Source organism: Galeopterus variegatus, unplaced genomic scaffold (assembly GCF_000696425.1).
Source record: "Galeopterus variegatus unplaced genomic scaffold, G_variegatus-3.0.2 Scaffold7426, whole genome shotgun sequence".
NCBI lineage: Eukaryota > Metazoa > Chordata > Mammalia > Dermoptera > Cynocephalidae > Galeopterus > Galeopterus variegatus.
The window spans coordinates 56192-77012 of NW_007733537.1; the positions used below are offsets into that span (position 1 = coordinate 56192).

At 39.7% G+C, this 20821-nt stretch overlaps 1 protein-coding gene across 3 annotated transcripts in view; it reads right to left on the reverse strand.

Moving 5' to 3' along the window:
- Nucleotides 1–2232: 2232 nt before the first annotated feature.
- BUD13 (BUD13 homolog (S. cerevisiae)) overlaps nucleotides 2233–20821 on the reverse strand; it is a 25148-nt gene continuing 6559 nt past the window's right edge. For 2 of the 3 annotated variants that reach the window (XM_008591950.1, XM_008591952.1), the window contains 8 exons: nucleotides 18857–18941; nucleotides 14745–15629; nucleotides 12802–13106; nucleotides 10436–10541; nucleotides 9966–10104; nucleotides 9466–9650; nucleotides 9143–9224; nucleotides 2233–2634 (listed from right to left, as the gene is read on the reverse strand). In XM_008591950.1, the coding sequence (XP_008590172.1) occupies nucleotides 2541–2634; nucleotides 9143–9224; nucleotides 9466–9650; nucleotides 9966–10104; nucleotides 10436–10541; nucleotides 12802–13106; nucleotides 14745–15629; nucleotides 18857–18941 (1881 nt within the window). In that variant the 3' untranslated portion in view covers nucleotides 2233–2540. The remainder of the gene's footprint in view (nucleotides 2635–9142; nucleotides 9225–9465; nucleotides 9651–9965; nucleotides 10105–10435; nucleotides 10542–12801; nucleotides 13107–14744; nucleotides 15630–18856; nucleotides 18942–20821) is intronic. The other variant, XM_008591951.1, reaches the window with a different exon arrangement.

Consider the following 20821-nt stretch of genomic DNA (forward strand, 5'->3'; position numbering starts at 1 on the left):
TGTTACAACATAGATGAGCCTTAAAAACATTATGCTACATGAAAGAAGCCAGACACAAAAGTCCACATATTGTTTGACAGTCCCACTCACATATTATACGAAAGTACATAACAGGCAAATCTACAGAGATGGAAAGTAGATTAGTGGTTGCCTAGGGCTGGGGGATTGGAAGAAAGTGAGGAGTGACTGCTAATGGGTACAAGGTTTCTTATTTCCACAGGTGATGAAAATGTTTTAAAATTAATTGCAAGGAGCTGGCCAGTTAACTCAGTTGGTTAGAGGGTGGTACTGATAATACCAAGGTCCAGGATTCGATCCCTATACCAGTAAGCTGCCCAAAATAAATAAATATAAATTAATTAAATAAAATTAATTGTAGTGATGGTTGCACAGCTCTGTGATATAATAAAAACCACTGCATCATACACTTTAAATGGGTGAATTGTATGGTATGGAAACTGTGTCTCAATAAGCTATTTTAAAAAAACACAAAACTAAACATCTATTATCTCACCGTTTCTTTGGGTCAAGAACTTGGAGCTGGGTTTTCTGGCTCAGGATCTCTCATGACGTTGTGGTCGAGTTGTTGATCAGGGCTGCAAGCACCTGAAGCCTTGAACAGAGCTGGAGGATCCACTTCCAAGGTGGCTCACTCACACGGCTGGCAACTTGGTGCTGGTTACTGGTGAGAGGCCTCAGTGTTTCTCCACATGGGCCTCTCCTGAGGGCTGCTTGAGTGTTCTGACCTAGAGGCTGTCTTCCTCCAGAGGAAGTGATCCAAGAGAGTACAAGACAAATGCTTCCATGTCTTTTATCACCTAGCTTCAGAAGTCACACATTTGCGGTACATCATCTTGGTGACACAGGTCGGCCCTATTCACTGTAGGAGGGGAGTACTCAGGGGCTTGAATGATCAGAGGGCACCAATCATTGGGGGCCATCCTGGAAGCTGGCTACCAGACTTGATGATGATAATGATCATAATGAACATAAAAACAGCTAATAATTATGACACACTTACTAGGTGCCAGGCACTGTTCTAAGCTTACAATAAACCTTTGAGGTAGATATACTATCATCTCTATTTCACAGATGAAGAAACTAAGGCACAGAGAAGTTAAGTGGCCTACAAAAGGTCACACAGCTAGCAAATGACACACCTAGGATTAAAATTCAGACAGTATAGCCGCAGAGCCACACTCTTAAAAAAATATGCAATATTGCATCCCAGATCTTTTTTTTTGTGTGTGTGTGGCTGGCTGGAACAAGGATCAACCTCAGCGCTTGATGTTAACAGCACCACAGTCTAACCAACTGAGCTAACTGGCTAGCCCCCACATATTACCTAATTTCAGTAAGTGTTGCCCATGTGTTCTCCAAAATGGATATACCAGTTGAAGTTCCCCATGAGTTTTCATTCCCCATGAAAGTTCAGTCTCTTGCTTATTTTTTGCCAAACTAATAGATATAAAGTGGAAACTCAGTGTTTTAATTTGCATTTCTCTAATTACTAGTAAAGTAACACACTTATTAGCCATTCTGGTTCTCTTTCAATTTTACCTATTCACATTCTTTGCATATTTTTACTTTGTGTTGTCTTTTCCTGATGTGCAGTTCTTTCTTTCTATATTCAATGCCTTACATATGTAATCCCTTGTCAGTTTTAGACACTGCAAATATTTTTTCTTAATCCATACCATCTTTAGCTTTGACTATGGGATGCTTTGCTGAATAGAAATATTTAATTATGAAGCAGTTGAAGCTATCTCATCTTATGAATTGTACTCTGGGATCTTATTTAAGAAATTTATCTTCGCCCCAAAGTCAGAGACATTTGCCATTTGTTCATACTAGTTTTATCATGGTACTTTTCATTTATGTCTTTTAATCACTTTGGGGTTTGTTTTTACTGTATATGGTATGAGGTAGGGATCCAACTTTATTTTTGTCCATATAATAAACAAACATTCTGAGCACGATTATCCATCTCTTCCCCACTGATCTGTGACGCTACTTTTATCATATACCATGTTTCCAAATATCCGTATGTCTATTCCTGAGTCTAGTTTAGTACTAATTCTTGTTTTCTCAGAGGAATAATCTCTCACTGAGAAAGTTTTTACTCATGTTGCTTTCTAGATTAAGGAAAAATACAACCATCACCCCCAAGATCCCCAGGGGTTCAATATTAACTTGTATTGCATCCCAAAACAGACTACCCAGATAAGAAAATGATTTTAAAAAACTAAATGTATATTTATTAAAAAAAGAAAAAAGAAAAACCCTAACCGTGAACAAACCTTAAGACACTGAGAAATCAACACTTTTCTCTGAAAGCCAGCACCAGCCAGTGTTGGCACACCTGAGAAGTACGGGTACCTAAGTCCAAGGATCAGTTCTCAAATATTCTTCTGTGCTCAAAACTGGCATTTCACAAGTTTGCTGGTCTGTGTGGGCCCTGACTATTAGCACAGACAACTGTTATAGCTGGATGCCTGGCTGCCCTATACCCACTACTACAACCCACACCCTCAGAAAAGTTACATATCCTCAACACTCCATTTGTAGGCAAGTTCCTCCACTGCTTTCTTGCTGGCAAGCCTGGCAAAGCGCTTCTGTTCAAATCCATTGGATCTGCAATCAAAAGAGATATACTAATCAGCCAGAACCCTGAAATGGACATTTACTTTAAAAGAAAGAGAGCAATTCACAAGATAATCAGTAGGAAGGAAAGTAAGGAAGTTATGTAAAAATATTTAAGGAATATGCAATAGTATCAAAGGGACAAAATACACGATTCATTCTCTTCTTAGTCTTTGTTCAGACCCTTCTTCCACTCTTCAACAAACTATTTCAAAACTTTACTACCCTCTAAAGGCCCAACTCACTCTCAGATGATGTCCACATCTCATACTATATCCATTCATTAAACAAACATTTATTAGGCACCATGGTAGGCAGTGTACAAAAATGAGTATGACACAGCACCTGTCCCGATGAACTCAAAGACTTGTGAAGAAGACAGACATTTAAGCAAATAAATAAAATAAAAAGTATTAACTACGGTGGAAATATGCATGGGGTACCATGGAAACAGTATGGGGATCTTACTCAACTTAGGGGAGATATGATAAAAAGGTGAAATGAGGGATGGACAAGAATGGTCAGGAAAAGCTTTGTAGGAGTGGTTAAGCTGGAGAAGAGAAAGAGTTAACCAGAGGGCTGAAGGTAGGGAGAACCAGAAGGGTCAGGAGGCCATTTCAGAACAAAGCACAGCATGAACCACAAGAGCAAAGGCACAGAAATAACAAGTAGCCTGGTATGTGATTAACACATTAGAATCCAGCTTTTGTGCAGGGACCAAAGGCAAACTAGTACGGCTGGAGCCTAAACTATGACAAAGGGAGTAGCCATGAGTCAAAGCTGGAAAAGCAGGCAGACGCCAAATCATAATGAACTTTGTAGGCCACAGTAAAAAGCTTAGATTTCATCCAGAAAGGATGGGTTTAAAGCAAAAGCAAAAGCTGCATTTCAAAGATCCCTCTAGAGGAGATCTGAGGCAGGAGAGTCATTGCAATAGCCCAAGCAACAGATGATGAAGGCAATGACAATGAGGGATGAAAAGAGAAGGCACAGGAAGCAGAATTAGTGAGACTCAGTGATTGATTAGGTACATAAGGACAAAGAAGGAGGAGGTAAATGTCTTCACAGGTTAATAATTTGAGTGACTAGATGAATGAGGCTGCCACTAACAGGACAGAGCACAAAAGTAGAAGCAGGCTTAGAGTAAGGGAATCTGACACGTTCAATTTGAATACATTGCATTTGAGGTGCCTCAAGTGCATATCAATAGAGAAATCCTCCACATGGCTACTGAGCTGGAAATACAGATTTGGGAATCATGTACACACAGGTGGTGGTTGAAGGCAGGACTAGATAAGATTCAGCAAGTGACAGCACAGGAGGGAGAACAGCTAAGGGTTATAGATGGATCCCTGAGAAACATTTAAGGGGTGCACAGTGGAAGAGAAACTCACCAAGGTGGCCAAAAAGAACCGAAAAAAGACCAAAAAGACCAAAAAGAAGAAAAAGGAACCAGGAGTGTCATGGAAGCCAATACAGGAGTGAGTTTCAAGGAGGTAGTGAGTGGACCTCAAATCCCTTCTAATTACTGTGCATTCTCTTGGTCACCTTCTCTAAACTTCTCAAAAGAGCCTGTATTCACTGTCTACATTTCCTCACTTTTCATTCACTCCTTAACACATTAGAATCTGGCTTTTGTTTCACTATGCCACAGAGCTAGCTCTCTTTCAGATCATCAATGGCATTCCCTATTGCCAAATCCAGTGAATCCTCTTTCCTTCTCCCCAAATCATTCGCCAGCTCCTACCATCTTATCCCCTAGCCACTTCCCCACTTCCTCTTCTCTTCATCCTTACTAGCACTGTCTAAACGTCTCAGTTCAGACCTTCATCACCTTTAGACCAGACAGCCTTGTGTCTGGTCTCTCTACTTCCAAACTTGTGCCTTTCAAATCCTTCATATTAGTGCCATAATGATTTCATTATCTAAAATGCAGAGTTGCATTAATCCTTCAATGGCTCCCCTTTGCCTCTAGGGCACAGATCAAGCTCCTCAGAAAGGTTCCTAGGCTGGCCAGTTAGCTCAGTTATTTAGAGTGTCGTGCTGATAACACCAAGGTTCATGGTTCAATCCCTGTACCTGTTCAGCCGCCAAAAAAAAAAAGAAGGAATAGAAAGATTTCCAAGGCATTCTGTGACTGGGCCCCTGCCCACCTTTCCAGTCCATCTCATACAACTCCATTTCACACTTTATGCCATCCAACAAGAGCGAGCTGTTTATGACCCCCCCACAACCCACCCTGTAACACAATGGTATTCCACCATCCTTATGACTTTGCACATATAGGACCTCTTCTTCTAACATCCTTCCTTTCCTTCTTATCTTGGCTGGTTACTGACATCCCTTAAGACTTGGCCCCTGCGTCACTTCCTCTAGGAGGCATTTCCTGACCACATCCTCCCAAGGCTTAATTTACTGTTCCTTTGTGTTTCCAAAGCATCTTGAAAGTCCACTATAATAACACTTGCAAGCAGCACTGAAATTACTTGTCTATCTTCTCCTGTAGATAAAAAGTAAGTTCCCAGGTTCAGGGGCTGTCTCTCAGTAACTGCGGAATCCCTGGCACATAGTACATAGCTGCTTAAAGTTATAAAACATGTATGCTAATGCCTTCCCTAAGGGATGAGTGGGGTGAGTAACAGAAGGCTTTAGGAAGAAGGGAAGCTTATTATGAACAGCACCATCTCCAACCTTAGAAGCATTCATGGTATCCAGAGCACTAAGGAAACCACTGTTTCTTGCCTTAGGAAATAACTACTTAAGAGAATCAACACTAATACAATAATGCAGACAAAGGACATATGAATAACAAACCAAATTATAAGTAGAATCAAAAAACAAATTGCAGGAGAACTCACAGTGGAAAGAACTTCAGACTAGAAAAATAAGAAGCCCAGAGTTCTGATTCCAGCTTTATCAGGTAAGCTGCATGATTCTAGGTAAAGTGCTTACTTATCCACACCCCAGCTTCTCCTTTAAATGATGAGAGGTTTGATTAAGTGACCTCATGGGTTTTTTGGACTGTAACACACTATAGATCTGTTCTGGAACTATTCCCTTGCAGTGGGCCAAAAAGAGACAAAACTAGAAATGGTGAGGAAAGAATGAATAATCGGAAAAAAAACAAGGATGACAAAGGGAAACAAAAGGAGAAATCTAGGAGAAACCAGAATAAGAAGTGGAAAAAAGCACCTGGAAAAGATGAAGAAAAACTAAATACCAGTAAAAAACTAGGTCAAGGAGAGTTCTAACTTTTGGGTCCAAAAATCAAAAAAAAAAAGGGAACTCAGTGTAGCAGGGAACATCTGTAGGTCGTAGCTATAAAAAGATCTATTTCTGGCTATAAGGCAAATTAGTATTCTGAAAAATCCTGCTACCAAACAGCCTATGTACAATGAACTGCAAATGAAAGCAGTAAGCTAGCCTGAAACCAAAGCCACTCTAAGGATATCTGCCAACATGAGGAATGAGAGCCTGGATTTTGATGGCAGTCTGAGGGACAGAAGACAATGCCTTAGGCCCCTAGAAGGTGGGGAGGTGGGTTCCAGTCACAGCAGAGTAACTTAAGTATACCCTCAAATAGCAATAATAAAACCTGCTGGACAAAATTAAAAATACAAGTATTCGAAAGTATTCAAAGGTGTGGGAGAGTGACCACGGGCAGGCAGAAACTGGATGGGAGTCTATATGTGAAAAGAGATTTTTGAGTCTTTTTGACAAAGGGCAACTTCCCAATCTGCGCAGCTCACGGAGGCAGAAAGCCATAGGGCTTACTGGCTTGAGGTGTCAGTGCAAAGTGGCCAGAGCAGTGAGAAAATCAGTGGGGAAATCCTAGAAGAAAGGAAACTGCAAAAGAAATGAATCCCAAAAACTAAATATTAACTCCACCAATCCTTGCTTAACCATTAAACTACACATGTGCAGAAGAAACCCTATCAGGCCTGATGAAAAAGCAGAAGCTAAAAATTGAAATAACTGAGCAGAGAGTTTAGCTGCTGTCCACTGCAAAGGAGACAAGAATTTAAAGTTACAGCCTTATTAACTGTCTGCAAGAGTAAAAACCAACACACTTAAGAAGAATTTAACAGAATCCAAGATCTCTACATGTATCGTTCATAATGTCTAGTAACAAAAAAACAAACAAAAAAACCCCAGACATGTAAATAAAACAGGAAAATGTGATACATACTCAAGAAACAGCTGCCAATAGAAATCCGATGTAGCAATTAGCAGACAGGACTTGAAAGCACCAGTTACAAATATTTCCAAGTAAGAGGAAAATATCTCATAATGAATGAACAAATGGGAAATCTCAACAGAGAAATATAAGCTATCAAATGGAAATTCTAGAGTTGAAAAATACAATAACCCAGTTAAAACAAAAAATCCACAATTAACAGTAATTGATAGAAAAAAAACAACAAAAACAAAACAAAACAAAAAAACCCCAGGATATAGGTGATTTAAACATTATTAACCACATTGACCTAATTGACATTTATAAAACACTACCCAAAAAAACTGCAGAAGATACATTCTCTTCAAGCACAAATGGAACATTCACTAAGTAGACCATACACCGGGCCATATAACACATCTTAATAAATTTCGAAAGATCAAAATATTACAGAGCACATTCTCTGAACACAATGAAATTAAATTAGAAGCCAATATCGGTAAGAAACCTAGAAATGACCAAATATTTGGAATTAAACAATGTAAACCTAAATAACTCACAGATCAAAAAATAAACCAAATGGAAAAATCAGAAAATATTTTGAACAAAATCCAACATACATTCCTGAAAAAAACTCAGCAAATTAGGAACAGAAAGGAAATTTCTCAACTCAATATAGGCTATCTACAAAAAACCTATAGTTTACAACATATATAATGGTTAAAGACTGAATGTTTTCTTCCTAAGATTAGGAATAAGGTATAGATGTCTGCTCTTACTACTTCTATTCAATCTGCACTGGAAGTGCTAGCTAACGCCAACAGGACAAGGAAAAGAAACAAAAGTCATCTGGATTGGAAAGAAGTAAAACTGCCTGTATTCAAAGACGGTATGATCCTCTAGGCACAAAATTTGACAGAATCTGCAAAAAAAGCTATTGTACAAAATGAGCTTTACTTCAAGAAAAACAACTAACAATATTTGCTGCCAATGATAAAATTCAAGCTTTCAAGTATAAATTAGAATTTTGAAAAACTATGCATCACCATGAACTCTTTAGCTTCTATTCTTTAAAGATTAGTGATAACATCAGAGGTGATGTTAATGTTAAGTGACTTTTTTCATATGGTATAATAAAAATATGTTAAGATTTGGAAGGTATGAAAAACTCAGCAACCCAATATTTTATAAATAATAAATGATATAAAAATCATGCATGGGTAAAAGATCCATTGTAAAATACAAAAAAGATCAGTGGGTGTTAATGTAACAGTATAAACGTTGATAGGGTTTCAGATTCCACATAACTAATCTATAAGAAACAAGCACTTGTTGAGTTTTTGTTGTAGTATCAAAAAATCTAATACACCTTCATATCACACTAAGACAAATGCAGAATCCAGTTGTCTACTATTGAGCCAGACATTAATGAGATTTGCAAAATTGTAAATCAATGCTATCCTCACTACTTTTCGTATGGAAAATATTTTTCATTAAGTTATATTATATTAACTTATATTTCATAAGTTATTTTTCATTAATAATATGGCAATTACATTAACATGTAATGGCTTTATTACTATTTTAGAATGAATTAATAAATACATTTTAAATGTCTGTTTTAATTTCTAGTATGGAAAATATCAAGATATATTCCATATAAACAAAAGCTTTCTGGGGCCCTCAATAATTTTTAAGAGTGTAAAGGGGTCCTGAGATGTACAAGTTTGAGAATCACTATGCTAGATGCTAGAAAAATGTCCTTTAGTAGGCAAGAGGAGATGGGATATAATATGTAAGTTGAGGGACTAACTTTGGATAGAAGCAAATATAGTTCATTTGTCATAACAGAGAGGAAGTTATAGCTGGTAGGTGGATAGATGAGGTGGCAGGGGTCTGTGAGACAATACAAGTGACTCACTCCTAAGACAGTGAAGAGAATTAAAGTTCAAGGGCTATATTTTAAAGATACAACATATAGAAGGCTCCAGACCACAACCCACCACTCATCCCCTCTAAATCTTAGAAAATATTATTAAAAGTGACCAATGTCTGAAACAAAGGGTGTTCTATCTGGACAACCTGAGTTGTTTGTCCAGAGCTTTACAAAGTATTTTGAAAAGGAAACAAAAGGAGAAGGAGTATTCCAAGCGTGGGAAATAGGATCTGTGGACCTCAGAAACAGAGGCAAGCAAAGTACACATTATTCACTTGGTGACTAGAGTGGAGAATGAGGTAGAGTACAGAGTAATTTAAGAACGATTAGGGAAGGTTAGAGTCAGGTGGAAAAGAAAATGAAAATATAGGAAATACTCAGTTTACCTGTCTACTCCATCCCAGCGATATCCAGGCCAGATATTGAATCTGTTGGGAGGAGGTGTAGGGCCACTATAGCGAGGTCTCACTAATGAGAGGAGTAAGAAAAATGTTAGTTACCTACATAATTCAATTCACAGCTGGATGGCAATGGGGAAAAAATTTCTACATAGAAATATCAATTGAGTTGAACCTAAACTCTCAGACAAATACAAGGAATTTTAAATTGGATAGGAAAGACTTCTTTGTAGACAACTATGTATCAGCACCCTAGGGATTCTCTCTTCACAAAAGTCATCTCCAGCTCTGATGATTCCCAGAAGTCCCACCTTTCTTATTCTTGTTCTCCTTGGCCTTATTCTTCTTGATGAAGTCAGCCATGGGGTCCCCCTCTCTTTCTTGTTCCCTTAGCATCCGATCCAGGTCTTCATCATCAATATAGCGGGCCAGAGGCTTCTGCATCTCCTTCATTGCATCCTCCACATTTTGTTGCTGCTGTCTGCTCTGAGCAAGCCTGCACAATAAAGAACCAAGAGTGTTTGCTATGCTGCTTGACATTTCTACTCCTACACTGAGATGGACCATACTGCTATATTTGGAGAACCTTCTCTTTCTAGTAGCATAGGCCAGGTATTGAAAATGGTAAAATTCCCAGAATATCGACTGAAAGTGTGGAATACATCAATATCCTAGGAAGGTGATCCAGCACACCAAATTTCCCATTCCTAATAACAGCTTTGAAGGCAGAACAATGAATTGGCCAGAAAAGCAGAGAAATGACTTGCTCTAGTCACTGCAGTCTTGTTTTCCCTTTTAGTGGTTCCCTTACCCTTTTCCCCACTGGGCATACAGCTCAGCTCTCTTAGAGTCCTTCTCTGCTTTTCTCCTTTGCTCTAAACGTTCCAGTTTCAAATTCCTCTTACGACCAAACTTATCTCGAAATACGGTTTCAGCATATTGGAATTCAGCTGCAAAGGAAAATTACACTTTTTAAGATAAATACCAGATATCAAAATCAAAAATAATAGTCTAACAAGTAAAATCAATCACTTGGGATTCTGATGCTGGATAACAACTTTTACAGCCAGAACACAAGTAGGTCCTACCAACATCTAGGTGCACTGGCAATGGTCCTGACAACTGACCACTCAGACCCACTGAGAAGTTAAAATAATGTATAAAATCAGAGCTAAAATTTGATAGCAATTAAAAGTTTAAAATATCAGGTACAATAAGCTACATTCAAAAAAATAAAAGCTACTTGAGCCTAGATTGGTCTCCGCACTTTCACATTTTTACCCTCAAATGCCATGGTTTCTTGGTCCCGTTTCTTGAGCTCCTGCTGCTCTTGCTGTATGTCAGTTAACATCAACCCAGTTTTAGCTCCAGAATACATGTGTGTAGCCTATGCAGTGGAAAAGGGAACATCCAATATTGAGACAGTGTAATAGTAGGCTCCATGGGTATACATAATTAGTCACATTTTCGTCTAACACTTAGCAATAACCAATGAGACAGTGCAATAGTAGGCTCCATGGGTATACATAATTAGTCACATTTTCGTCTAACACTTAGCAATAACCAAACCAAAAACTCTAGCTTTATATTCTCATTATTTACCACAGGATTCACAAAATAGAAAAAGAAGAAATAAAATCTAATTTCACAAAAAATTTTATAGTACCATCAAGTTTGAGAGTAAACAAAGGTCAAGGGTTTGGATCCCTATATTAGCCAGCCACCCCCTACCACCAAAACAAAAAAAGAGTAAACAGAAACACAAACCAACAATATATTAACAAGAGGACTAAGAATTTATATTTCTGACCTTTCAGTATACAAACTATACACATGAAGACTCACTCTTGGGTCACCTGATCAGAAACCTGTATCAAGCCTCAAGCCCTCCAGCAGAGACCCCCAACCACCCCCCACCCCACTAAAACATTCTATTAAAAGTACAAATGCGGGCCAGCCCAGTGGCGCACTCGGGAGAGTGTGGCGCTTGGGAGCGCAGTGGCGCTCCCGCCGAGGGTTCAGATCCCATATAGAGACCGGTCCACTCACTGGTTGAGTGCGGTGCGGGCGCAACACCAAGGGTTGCGATCCCGTTGCCGGTCACGAAAAAAGACAAAAAGGAAAAAAAAAAAAAAAAAAGTACAAACTCAAGCAAACCTAAGATTCTTAAATTGTGAATATATTTCAGGATAATAACAAAAGATATGACCAAATGAAAACTTTTTACTTTCAACTTTATGTCAGGATAGTAAACTGACCCACAAATGGAGTACACAGTATATCCTGATATCTTTAAGCAACTAAACTTGATTAAATTGTGTATAGACTAAATAGATACATAAAACGTCAAGGAGTCCAATTGAAACAGAAACCTCACTATGTTCCCTGAAAAAGAAGAATTTCATTTCCTGGGTTAGAAACAGGCTAGTCAACCGTGCCATGACCATGTGGGCTACAGAGAAAACTTACCTGAGAAAACTGCCTTGGAGAGAAACATGCATATCATAGGTTCTAGCATTCTGTTTCTTAACCAACTCATGAATAGGATTCCTTTACTGCCACTAATGTTCTTTACAATAAAGTTACTCAGCGTTCATGTGGACTTTTGTTTTTTGCTAATTTATCAAGCTTTATCATAGATTTAAAACAAAATAGAACATTGACTTCCCAGACAATATGATTTCTAAAAGTTGTTTTATATTTTAAGTGCCTCTCTCTAATCTCTGGATACAGAGACCTATAGTCCAATTTATAATAATAAATCATTAAGGGCCGGCCCGGTGGCGCACTCGGTAGAGTGCAGCACTTGGGAGTGCGGCGGCGCTCCCGCCGAGGGTTCGGATCCCATATAGAGACCAGTCCGCTCACTGGTTGACGCGGTGCGGGCGCGACACCGAGGGTTGCAATCCCATTGCCGGTCGCGGTACGGGCGCGACACTGAGGGTTGCGATCCCGTTACCGGTCATGAAAAAAGACAAAAAAAGGAAAATAATAATAATAATAATAAATCATTAACACTAAATGCTTACTTTGTCCCAGGCTCTGTGCTAACAATTTTACTTGAACTAGCTCATTTAATTCTCACAATAACCTTATGGAGTAGTTACTACTCCACATTTTACAGATGAAGAAGCTGAGGTTTAAAGATATTAAGTATCTTGCCCAAATCTCACAGATAGTAAGTGGCAGAAGTAGGATTCAAATTATGTGATCAGTTCAACAAAAGGTTTGTGCTCCTAACCCCACTCTCCAAACTATAGTCCTTGGTTTATTCATAAGAAAACAGGAAGTCTTTCTGGGCCTATTAAAATGAGATTTGTGGAACTAAGAAGCTATTAAGGCAGAAGCAACTTAGGAAATCTGAAATTTACAAGTCCTTCTGGGCTGGGTTATTGCTAGTCCTGCCTTCAGGGAGAAGAAAAGAGTTCCACGGGTCCCTTTTAAACTAAATAAACTATAAGTTAAGTAAACTAAGATTTACTATACAACTAAGAGTAAATACTTTCTCCTCTGGCTTGATTCTCTGGGACTTGTATAGAACAAGAAAAGAGGAGTCACTCTAAGAGAAGGATATGGTCTACGGCCATACCATCCTGAATGGGCCTGATCTCGTTTAAAAGAAGGATATAGCTCTTAAAAATCCCTACCTTCTTTCTAGGAGGCTGACTCCTTCGAGGTGGAGACAGATCAGAATCAGAAGATTTGGTCCTCTGTTTCCTCCTTGGTGGAGAGAGGTCAGAATCAGAGCTCTGGTGTTTAGGTCTATTCCGTGGAGGTGAAAGATCTGAATCAGAATCCTGGTGCCCTGTACTTTGTTTAAGCCGAGAAGAAAAATGACCTGACTCAGAGCCTTTCCAGCAGCCACTTAAGTAGGAAGAAGAGTCCAACGTGTGACTCTGATGTCTCCTGGGTGAAGAACTTCTATGAAATTTCCTATGGCTGAGAGAAGAACCTAGAAATTGAAGAATAAATTCTTTAATCTCCTTGAAAGAATCTAAAAGAAGAACTTACCAAGCTAGTGTACAATACTTACTTAGTCCTCCTGTGAAGAACTATCATTAACCTAAACAAAAATATGTATGACATGTGAGAAGAGCAAAGTCAGAGACAACTTTTAAAACCAGCAGGCAGGACATGGGATTCTATTCTCAAGTGACTTGTGACTAGCAACTGTGACTAGTATGTGAAATCTCAACATGGTCATCTATGACATAGTTACTCCACCCACAGAATGGGCGAAACAACTTGTAGCCAGCTCTCCATGGCAAGGCAAAAGTCAGAAGCACCTAGAATACATTCTGGTGTCTTCAGACTAAAGGATAAAGAAGTATTTTTTTTTTTTTTGACCGGTAAGGGGATCGTAACCCCTGGCTTGGTGTTGTCTGCACCATGCTCAGCTAGTGAGCGCACTGGCCATCCCTATATAGGATCCAAACCCGCAGCCTCGGTGCTATCAGCACCGCGCTCTCACGAGTGAGCCACGGGGCCGGCCCAAAAAAGTGTTTTAATTTAAAAATTAAAACAGTATCTAGGAACAAAAAATGGAGTAAAAAATTCCCCCTCACAGTTTTAAGTTCTACATAGGACACAAATCACCTCCTAAAAAGCAATCTTCAATATGCATTAACAGCTTAAAACCATCCACATCTTCTGACCCAGTAAATCAACTTCTTAGTTTTCTAGGAAACCTATCTAGAAGTAACTAAAGTTCCAGCAAAACTATCTAGAAGTAGAAAAGGAAATAATCCAAAATGAGGACAACAGTTTACATACAAGGACGTTCACTATAAGAATTATAAAAGCAAAAACTTAGAAACAACGAGAAACATGCAATATCAAGGAAATGGTTAAGTGAACTTATGTACTGCAACACCATTAAAAATTATATTAACAGAGGTGTTCCTATGACCTAAGAAAGATTATGTTAAGTAAAGACAACAGGCAAAATCATGCATGCGATATGCATGTTCTGCACAGCCAGGGCTCAACTACATTAAAAACGCATACCAAAGAAGACTAAAAGGACATTGGCTACAACACTAATGATTGCCACTGAATGACAGAATTTTGTGTCATGTATTTTCTGCTTCTTTATACGTTTCTGTACATTTAAAGTTTCTGCAACAAACATGTAATACTTTAATATGGGGTGGGGAGAGTAAATACAAGGATACATAAAAACTTTCCTACCTGCCTCTGTAATTTTTTAACTCTCCTAATCCCAGCCTCTCACTTTTCAAAACTGTTCCAAAGAAACTCCATTCTCGGGGCTGGCCCGGTGGCGCACTGTAGCAGTGCGCCGCTTGAGAGTGCGGTGGCGCTCCCGCAGAGGGTTCAGATCCCACATACAGACCGGTTCTCGCTCAATGGCTGAGCGAGGTGCGGGCACGACACCGAGGGTTGCGATCCCGTTGCCGGTCCCGGTCCGGTACGGGCGCTACACTGAGGGTTGCGATCCGTTGCCGGACACGAAAAAAGACAAAAAAAAAAAAAAGAAAAGAAACTCCATTCTCAGACCTAATAAAGCAAGTAAAGGTCCAAAAGAAAGCTCCCAAGGAACAAGTCCCTGTCATGGACAGTCAATGCTCACCTTTAGAAACAAGCTGCTTCTTATCTCCAAAATGGGATTTTGCTTGCTTTTTTCGTGGAGGAGAGAGGTCCGAGTCATACTCATATTTGCTGTTCTTTGGGAGTGATGAATGAGAAGTTCCTAGTCCCTTGCAATGAGAAGTCTTGCTAGAAGCTCTTTCTGGGGATTTACCACTTTTAGTTCTAGGCAGTGAATGAGCGACATTAGGAGCCAAAGCGGTGGAGTCATGACAGGGCCTCCTGAGTTGCTGTGAGTCCAGGGAGTCAAGAGTCCTCCTGGGTTGAGATATATCAGGGGAGTTGTTACGGGTCCTTCTGGAAGAAGAGATATCTGGTGAATAATGACGTGCTCTCCTAGGAGGAGATGGATCTGGTGAGTCACGACGGACTCTCCTAGGAGATATACCTGAAGAATTACGATGAGGCTTCCTGGGGGGAGAAGGATCCGGAGAATCATGACGGGCCCTCCTGGGGAACAAAATGTCTGGTGTATCATGACGGACCCTCCTGGGAGGAGAAGAATCGGGAGTATCATGACGGACCCTCCTGGGAGGAGGTGAGTCCGGGGTATCATGACGGACCCTCCTGGGAGGAGGTGAGTCCGGGGTATCATGACGGACCCTCCTGGGAGGAGATGAGTCCGGGGTATCATGACGGACCCTCCTGGGAGGAGGTGAGTCCGGGGTATCATGACGGACCCTCCTGGGAGGAGGTGAGTCCGGGGTATCATGGCGGACCCTCCTGGGAAGAGGTGAGTCCGGGGTATCATGGCGGACCCTCCTGGGAGGAGATGAGTCCGGGGTATCATGACGGACCCTCCTGGGAGGAGATGAGTCTGGGATATCATGACGAAAATGCCCATGTGAAGGTAGATCCTCATTGTGGCCTAAACACAAATAGCAAAGAGTCAGATTCCCACAAATGCTCTTTCCACTCCTTGCACCCAAAGTTTCAAAAGATGCCCTAGCAATACACATCTCAGAACTACTCAGAAAGCCCAAAAGGTCTGTGCAGCTCTCTTGCTTAAGGGCAGCATACCAGCACTCATGAATATCTTAAAAATAATCCCTCTTATTTGCCTACCAGGCCATAAATTTGCAAAGCATTAGAAATACATTTTTTATATTATACCCTACAAGGTAAGCAGAGCAGATATCCTTCTTTTACAAACATGAAAATAGAGGCTCTGAGATGAGTGATTTCTTACCTAAGGTCACAGCTACTAAGATAAAGAGGGTAGAACCTAAGTCTTCTAACTCCCAATCCAATGTTCTCTCTAAAACCTTTTTTGTGCAGAGTTCCCAATCAGTATCTCCTACTGATATTTAGACTAGATAATTTATAGTTTGAATTCACTCTTCTTTCAAAAGGCCAATTGACTAAACCTGTGCACATCAAAATGAAATGTTGTTAGCTATTTAATCCACATCACTGTGCTCCTTGTTAGAAGGGGAAAAAATCACCAGGAAAAAAAGAAGGATCAAGCATTTACTAATCACCTACTATAAGCCACCAATGCTTTATATACATTACCTTAATTCTCACAACAAGCCTAGGAGATAAATATTGTTATCCCCATTTTATAGATAAGAAAGTTGATATCCAGAAAGATAATCTGCCAAAGTCATAGAGCTAATAAGTGGTGAAGGAGTAAACATCTAAATCCACCTGTTAGCTCACTCAGAGCATGGTGTTGATAACACCAAGGTCAAGGGTTTGGATCTCCTTACTGGCCAGTCACAAGAAATAAATAAATACATAAAGATTTTTAAAAGTTAATAAATCCACATCTGCTTGACTCCAGAGTCCATGTGCAATCTTTAAAAATACATAGTTGGGGGCCGGCCCGGTGGCGCACTGGAGAGTGCGCCGCCTGGGAGCGTGGAGGCGCTCCTGCCAAGGGTTCGGATCTCATGTGGAGACGTGTTCCCGCTCACTGGTTGAGCGCGGTGCGGGCGCAACACCAAGGGTTGCAATCCCATTACCGGTCAGTAAAAAAGACAAAAAAAAAAAAAAAAAAATACGTAGTTGAAAAAATACATAGTTTGAGACCTTCAATTTTCAAAGGCATAACAGAATGAAATGTTTATAGCAACTGGGAAGTTTCCAAAATCCAGTTCCTTCTCTCCCTCTCTTTCTTGTAATTGAGCTCCATGGCCAAAATATAAATAAAAGCTGAAGGATCCAATGAATACTTGTTGAATGTATTAATTAAACCAAGTCAACTCCTTTACTATGAGGAAAAGACTTATCTGATCAGAATCCATCCGCCCAGAAGAAGTAAGGGTCAGAGATCAGTAAGGATATTTTCAGTAACAAATTGGGATGAGGCAGTGAGTGAAGCAGAAGAAAAAAGACTATTTGTGTGTGTGTGTGTCACTTCCTAGACCTATAGATATGGAAACCAGAAGATTCTCTCTGGAAAAAGGATTATGGAAGAGATTGGAAACACAGCTATGGGATAAAGCAGAAAATAATGGAAAGACTGAAAAGGATTCTGATAAAATAATCCTGATAATAAAGTTTTCACTCATAAAGCTAAAAAACAATGTACTGAAAACTGAGACAATGGCAATCACTAATCTATAGCTAATTGTCAATTTTGTTATGCATTTTTTTCTAATTAGAATTGTAGGATAATAAACCTAATGGGACAGATTATAACACAGAAAAACAAATCCTGTTTAGGAGATAATTCTTTTATCATCCATGTGAGAAAAAGGAACATGCATCAAAGGTGAACTGCAGTGAAACAGCTATCAAGAAGCAAGATCCTTATTTATAAAAGCACAAATACAGAGGGTAAAAACCAGCATGATTCCACTGGCCACAGACAGCCTCAATGCCTGCTCGGACCAGAACTGTGACTCACTGGTCTGCATCCCTTAATAAGCACACCTACCAACCAAGTTCTTGGAAAAGGGGAAATGACTGCTAAGCATCAAGTAACGATTTACCAAAGAGCAGCAGGCTGCAGGAATGAAATGCTTATTAGCAATTCAACAACTGAGCAAATATTTAATAAAGGCACCTCCTTGTGAGCACCTACGGTGGGCAAGTGGAGGACAATGCACTGCAAAATACCAATATTTAAGGGAAGAACACAGAAATTTACTAACATAAAAAGGACAAAAAACATTGGTCTTTGACCCATACATGTGTCGTTTCATTGTGAATGAGGACTGAGGTGACTGAAGTCTCCAAACTCTGTTCCTCTGTTCCCTATAAACTCTTCCCAAAGTCCAGCCTATATACTAACTGTTCTCCAGAGAGGAGTGGGGGCCTTTCAGAACTGACATCAGAAAATCAGTAACCCTAATACTAAAATATAATAGAAAGAGGGATGCCTGGTGTAGTGGATTGAGTTATGTCACCCCAAAACTCCCTGAAGCTTGAATTGTGTCCCACAAGTTTTATGTATTGGAAACTTAGCCCCCACTGTAACTGTTAAAAGGTCGGGAAATCCTATTATGGTAATTGAAAGGCGGAGCCATGAAGAGGTGATTAGATTGTAGGACTATCCATGCAGTAGTGAATGGATTAAAAATGGTGATCAGAGGCATGGTTCTGAGGGCTTTAAAAGAAGAGTAGTCTTTCTGTCTCTCTCTCTGTTCCCTCTGCTTCCACCATCTTGCAATGTGAGACCTCTGGGTCACTGTCACCATCACCAGATGGACTTTGGACTTCCCAGCCTCAGAAACTGTAAGCAATAAATTTTGTTTTCTTTGTATATCACCCAGTTGCAGATATTTTGTTATAAGCAACAAAAATGGACTAATACACCTGGTCTCCAAGTTCCTATGTCTTACTGCCTCTAAAGAAGTCTTGAATTCTTTCTCCCACTATGTTTTGCAGAATCCAGGACACACTAAAATAAACTACGCACTACTCTATCAAATGAGCAACTTGGCCTAGGTGGTTTTTTTTTTTTTTTTTTTTTTTGGTAACTGGCCGGAACCAAACCCTTGACCTTGGTGTTAGAAGGCTGCACTCTAACCATCTGAGCTAACCAGCCAGCCTTACTATGCAGTACTCTAAAGGAAAAATGTATAAAAGGAAAAAAGCCCTCTCCTATAAATGGGAAATTTAGATTCATCTATTGCTGAAACTCACCTCCCAGAAGCTTCCACTTGGCACTGGAACGAAAGGCCTCCATCTGCTTTACCTCTTCTGGCCGCTCATCCACAAACTCAGCCACCTGTGGGAGTAAGGATACTATGTTAAGGAAATCCACAATGTCCAGACAACGAGCACTGTCATCTCAAGAACCTGAAGCTATGGCCATTCCCCATGATGCACACATACCCAAAACAGTCATGAAGAAACATGTGGGGGTCCTTAGTTATGTTTGCACCATAAACATCTGATTGTTGCCATACTGGTTTAATTGTAGATCTTTCTCTGACAAATCAATTTTGCCTCAAAGGTTAATTTCTTTCATTACGAAACTTTTTTATTAACCTGCCAGGTACACAACTGCCTCTTGCAAGCTAACAGCTAAATTCCTTTTACAATTTTGTTTTACATTCAGAATGAAAACATAGGCTGCCTCCCTGTCATGCCTATCACTAATCAAGAACTTTGGATTCCAATGGAACCTTTGCTGTAGGGTAATCACAGTGACTGGTTTTCTTGAATCCAGCCAAAGAAAGCCATTGAGATGCACACAGATTCATAGAATCTTTAAGTGATAAAACCACATTTCATATCCTCCAAACTCCCAAACAAATTGGAACCTTCTCTATAGTATCCTTGATAAACGATCACTCATCCAATCCCTTTCTAACAAGGAACTCACTGACAGGGAATTCATTACCTTACAAGGCAGTCCACTGCATTTTTGAGTAGTGTTAGAAAGTTCTTGGTTTTACTGGACCCATATCTACCTTCCTATAACTTCTTTCCACTGACTTTAGTTCTGACCTCTGCTGAAACTGATCCCCTTTCTACATGACAGACTTTCAAAGATGACTGGCATAATAAATTCTAGTTACAGAGTAGCAACTATGTGCAAGGCACTGTTTTGTGCTTTACTTATATTATCTCACTCAATCCTCACAATAACTCTGCAAAGGCTGAAGACTACTGAACAGCAAACTATGACCCAGAGAAGTAAAGTAACTTTCTCAATGTCACGACCTAGAAGGTGGCAGAAATGGAATTCAAATCCAGGTCATAATTCCTTTCTAATTCTCTTCTCCCAAGATCCTATCATACATTCTTTATATAACTTAGTTTTCAGATTTCTCACTGGGCATTAAAAGCACAGGCTTTTAGGCAGATGAACTGAGATCTAAATACCCAGCTCTACCACTTAGCATTTGTGTAACCTTTGGCAAATTATTCTCCTTAAGCCTCAATTTCCTCATTTGTAAAAGTGGGATTCGAAGGACTGCTATGAGGATTGAATAAGATGATTCATGTAAGCTTAGCAGTGCTTGGTACATAGTAAATATTCAATAAACTGTACCCATTACTTATTCTTCTGCTGCCACTGCTATCGTAGTTATCACAATTCTTTTGCCATTATTATCGGTGGGGGTGGGGGTGATGATCTCATAGTAACAAAAATAAATTCAATAATTGACATCTGTTTTAACCAGTATAGAAAGCAGTGGAGCTAAAGCCTCATTTCTTTAGGTTTTTGGGTCATCATAAAAGCAAAAGACAATATTACAAAGGGAAATTAATAGACTTGACTACACAAAAATTAAAACCTTTAAATGCCAAAAATTATTATAAATGAAATGAAAATGAAAATGACAAAATATACCTACAACATATAAAACAGACAATACATTCTTATACATATATCAAATGAATCAATTAAAAAAATAAAAATTCCAATTTTCTAAAAAATGAACAAAGAAGAAACAGGAAATTCACAAAATACAAATGCTCAATAAACGTGAAAAATTATCCATTTCACTAATGTTCAAAGAAACTGGACATGGGCCGGCCCGGTGGTGCACTGGATAGTGCGCCGCTTGGGAAGCGCGGCGGCGCTCCCGCCCGAGGGTTCGGCTCCCACATACAGACCGGTTCCCGCTCACTGGCTGAGCGAGGCGCGGGAGCAAC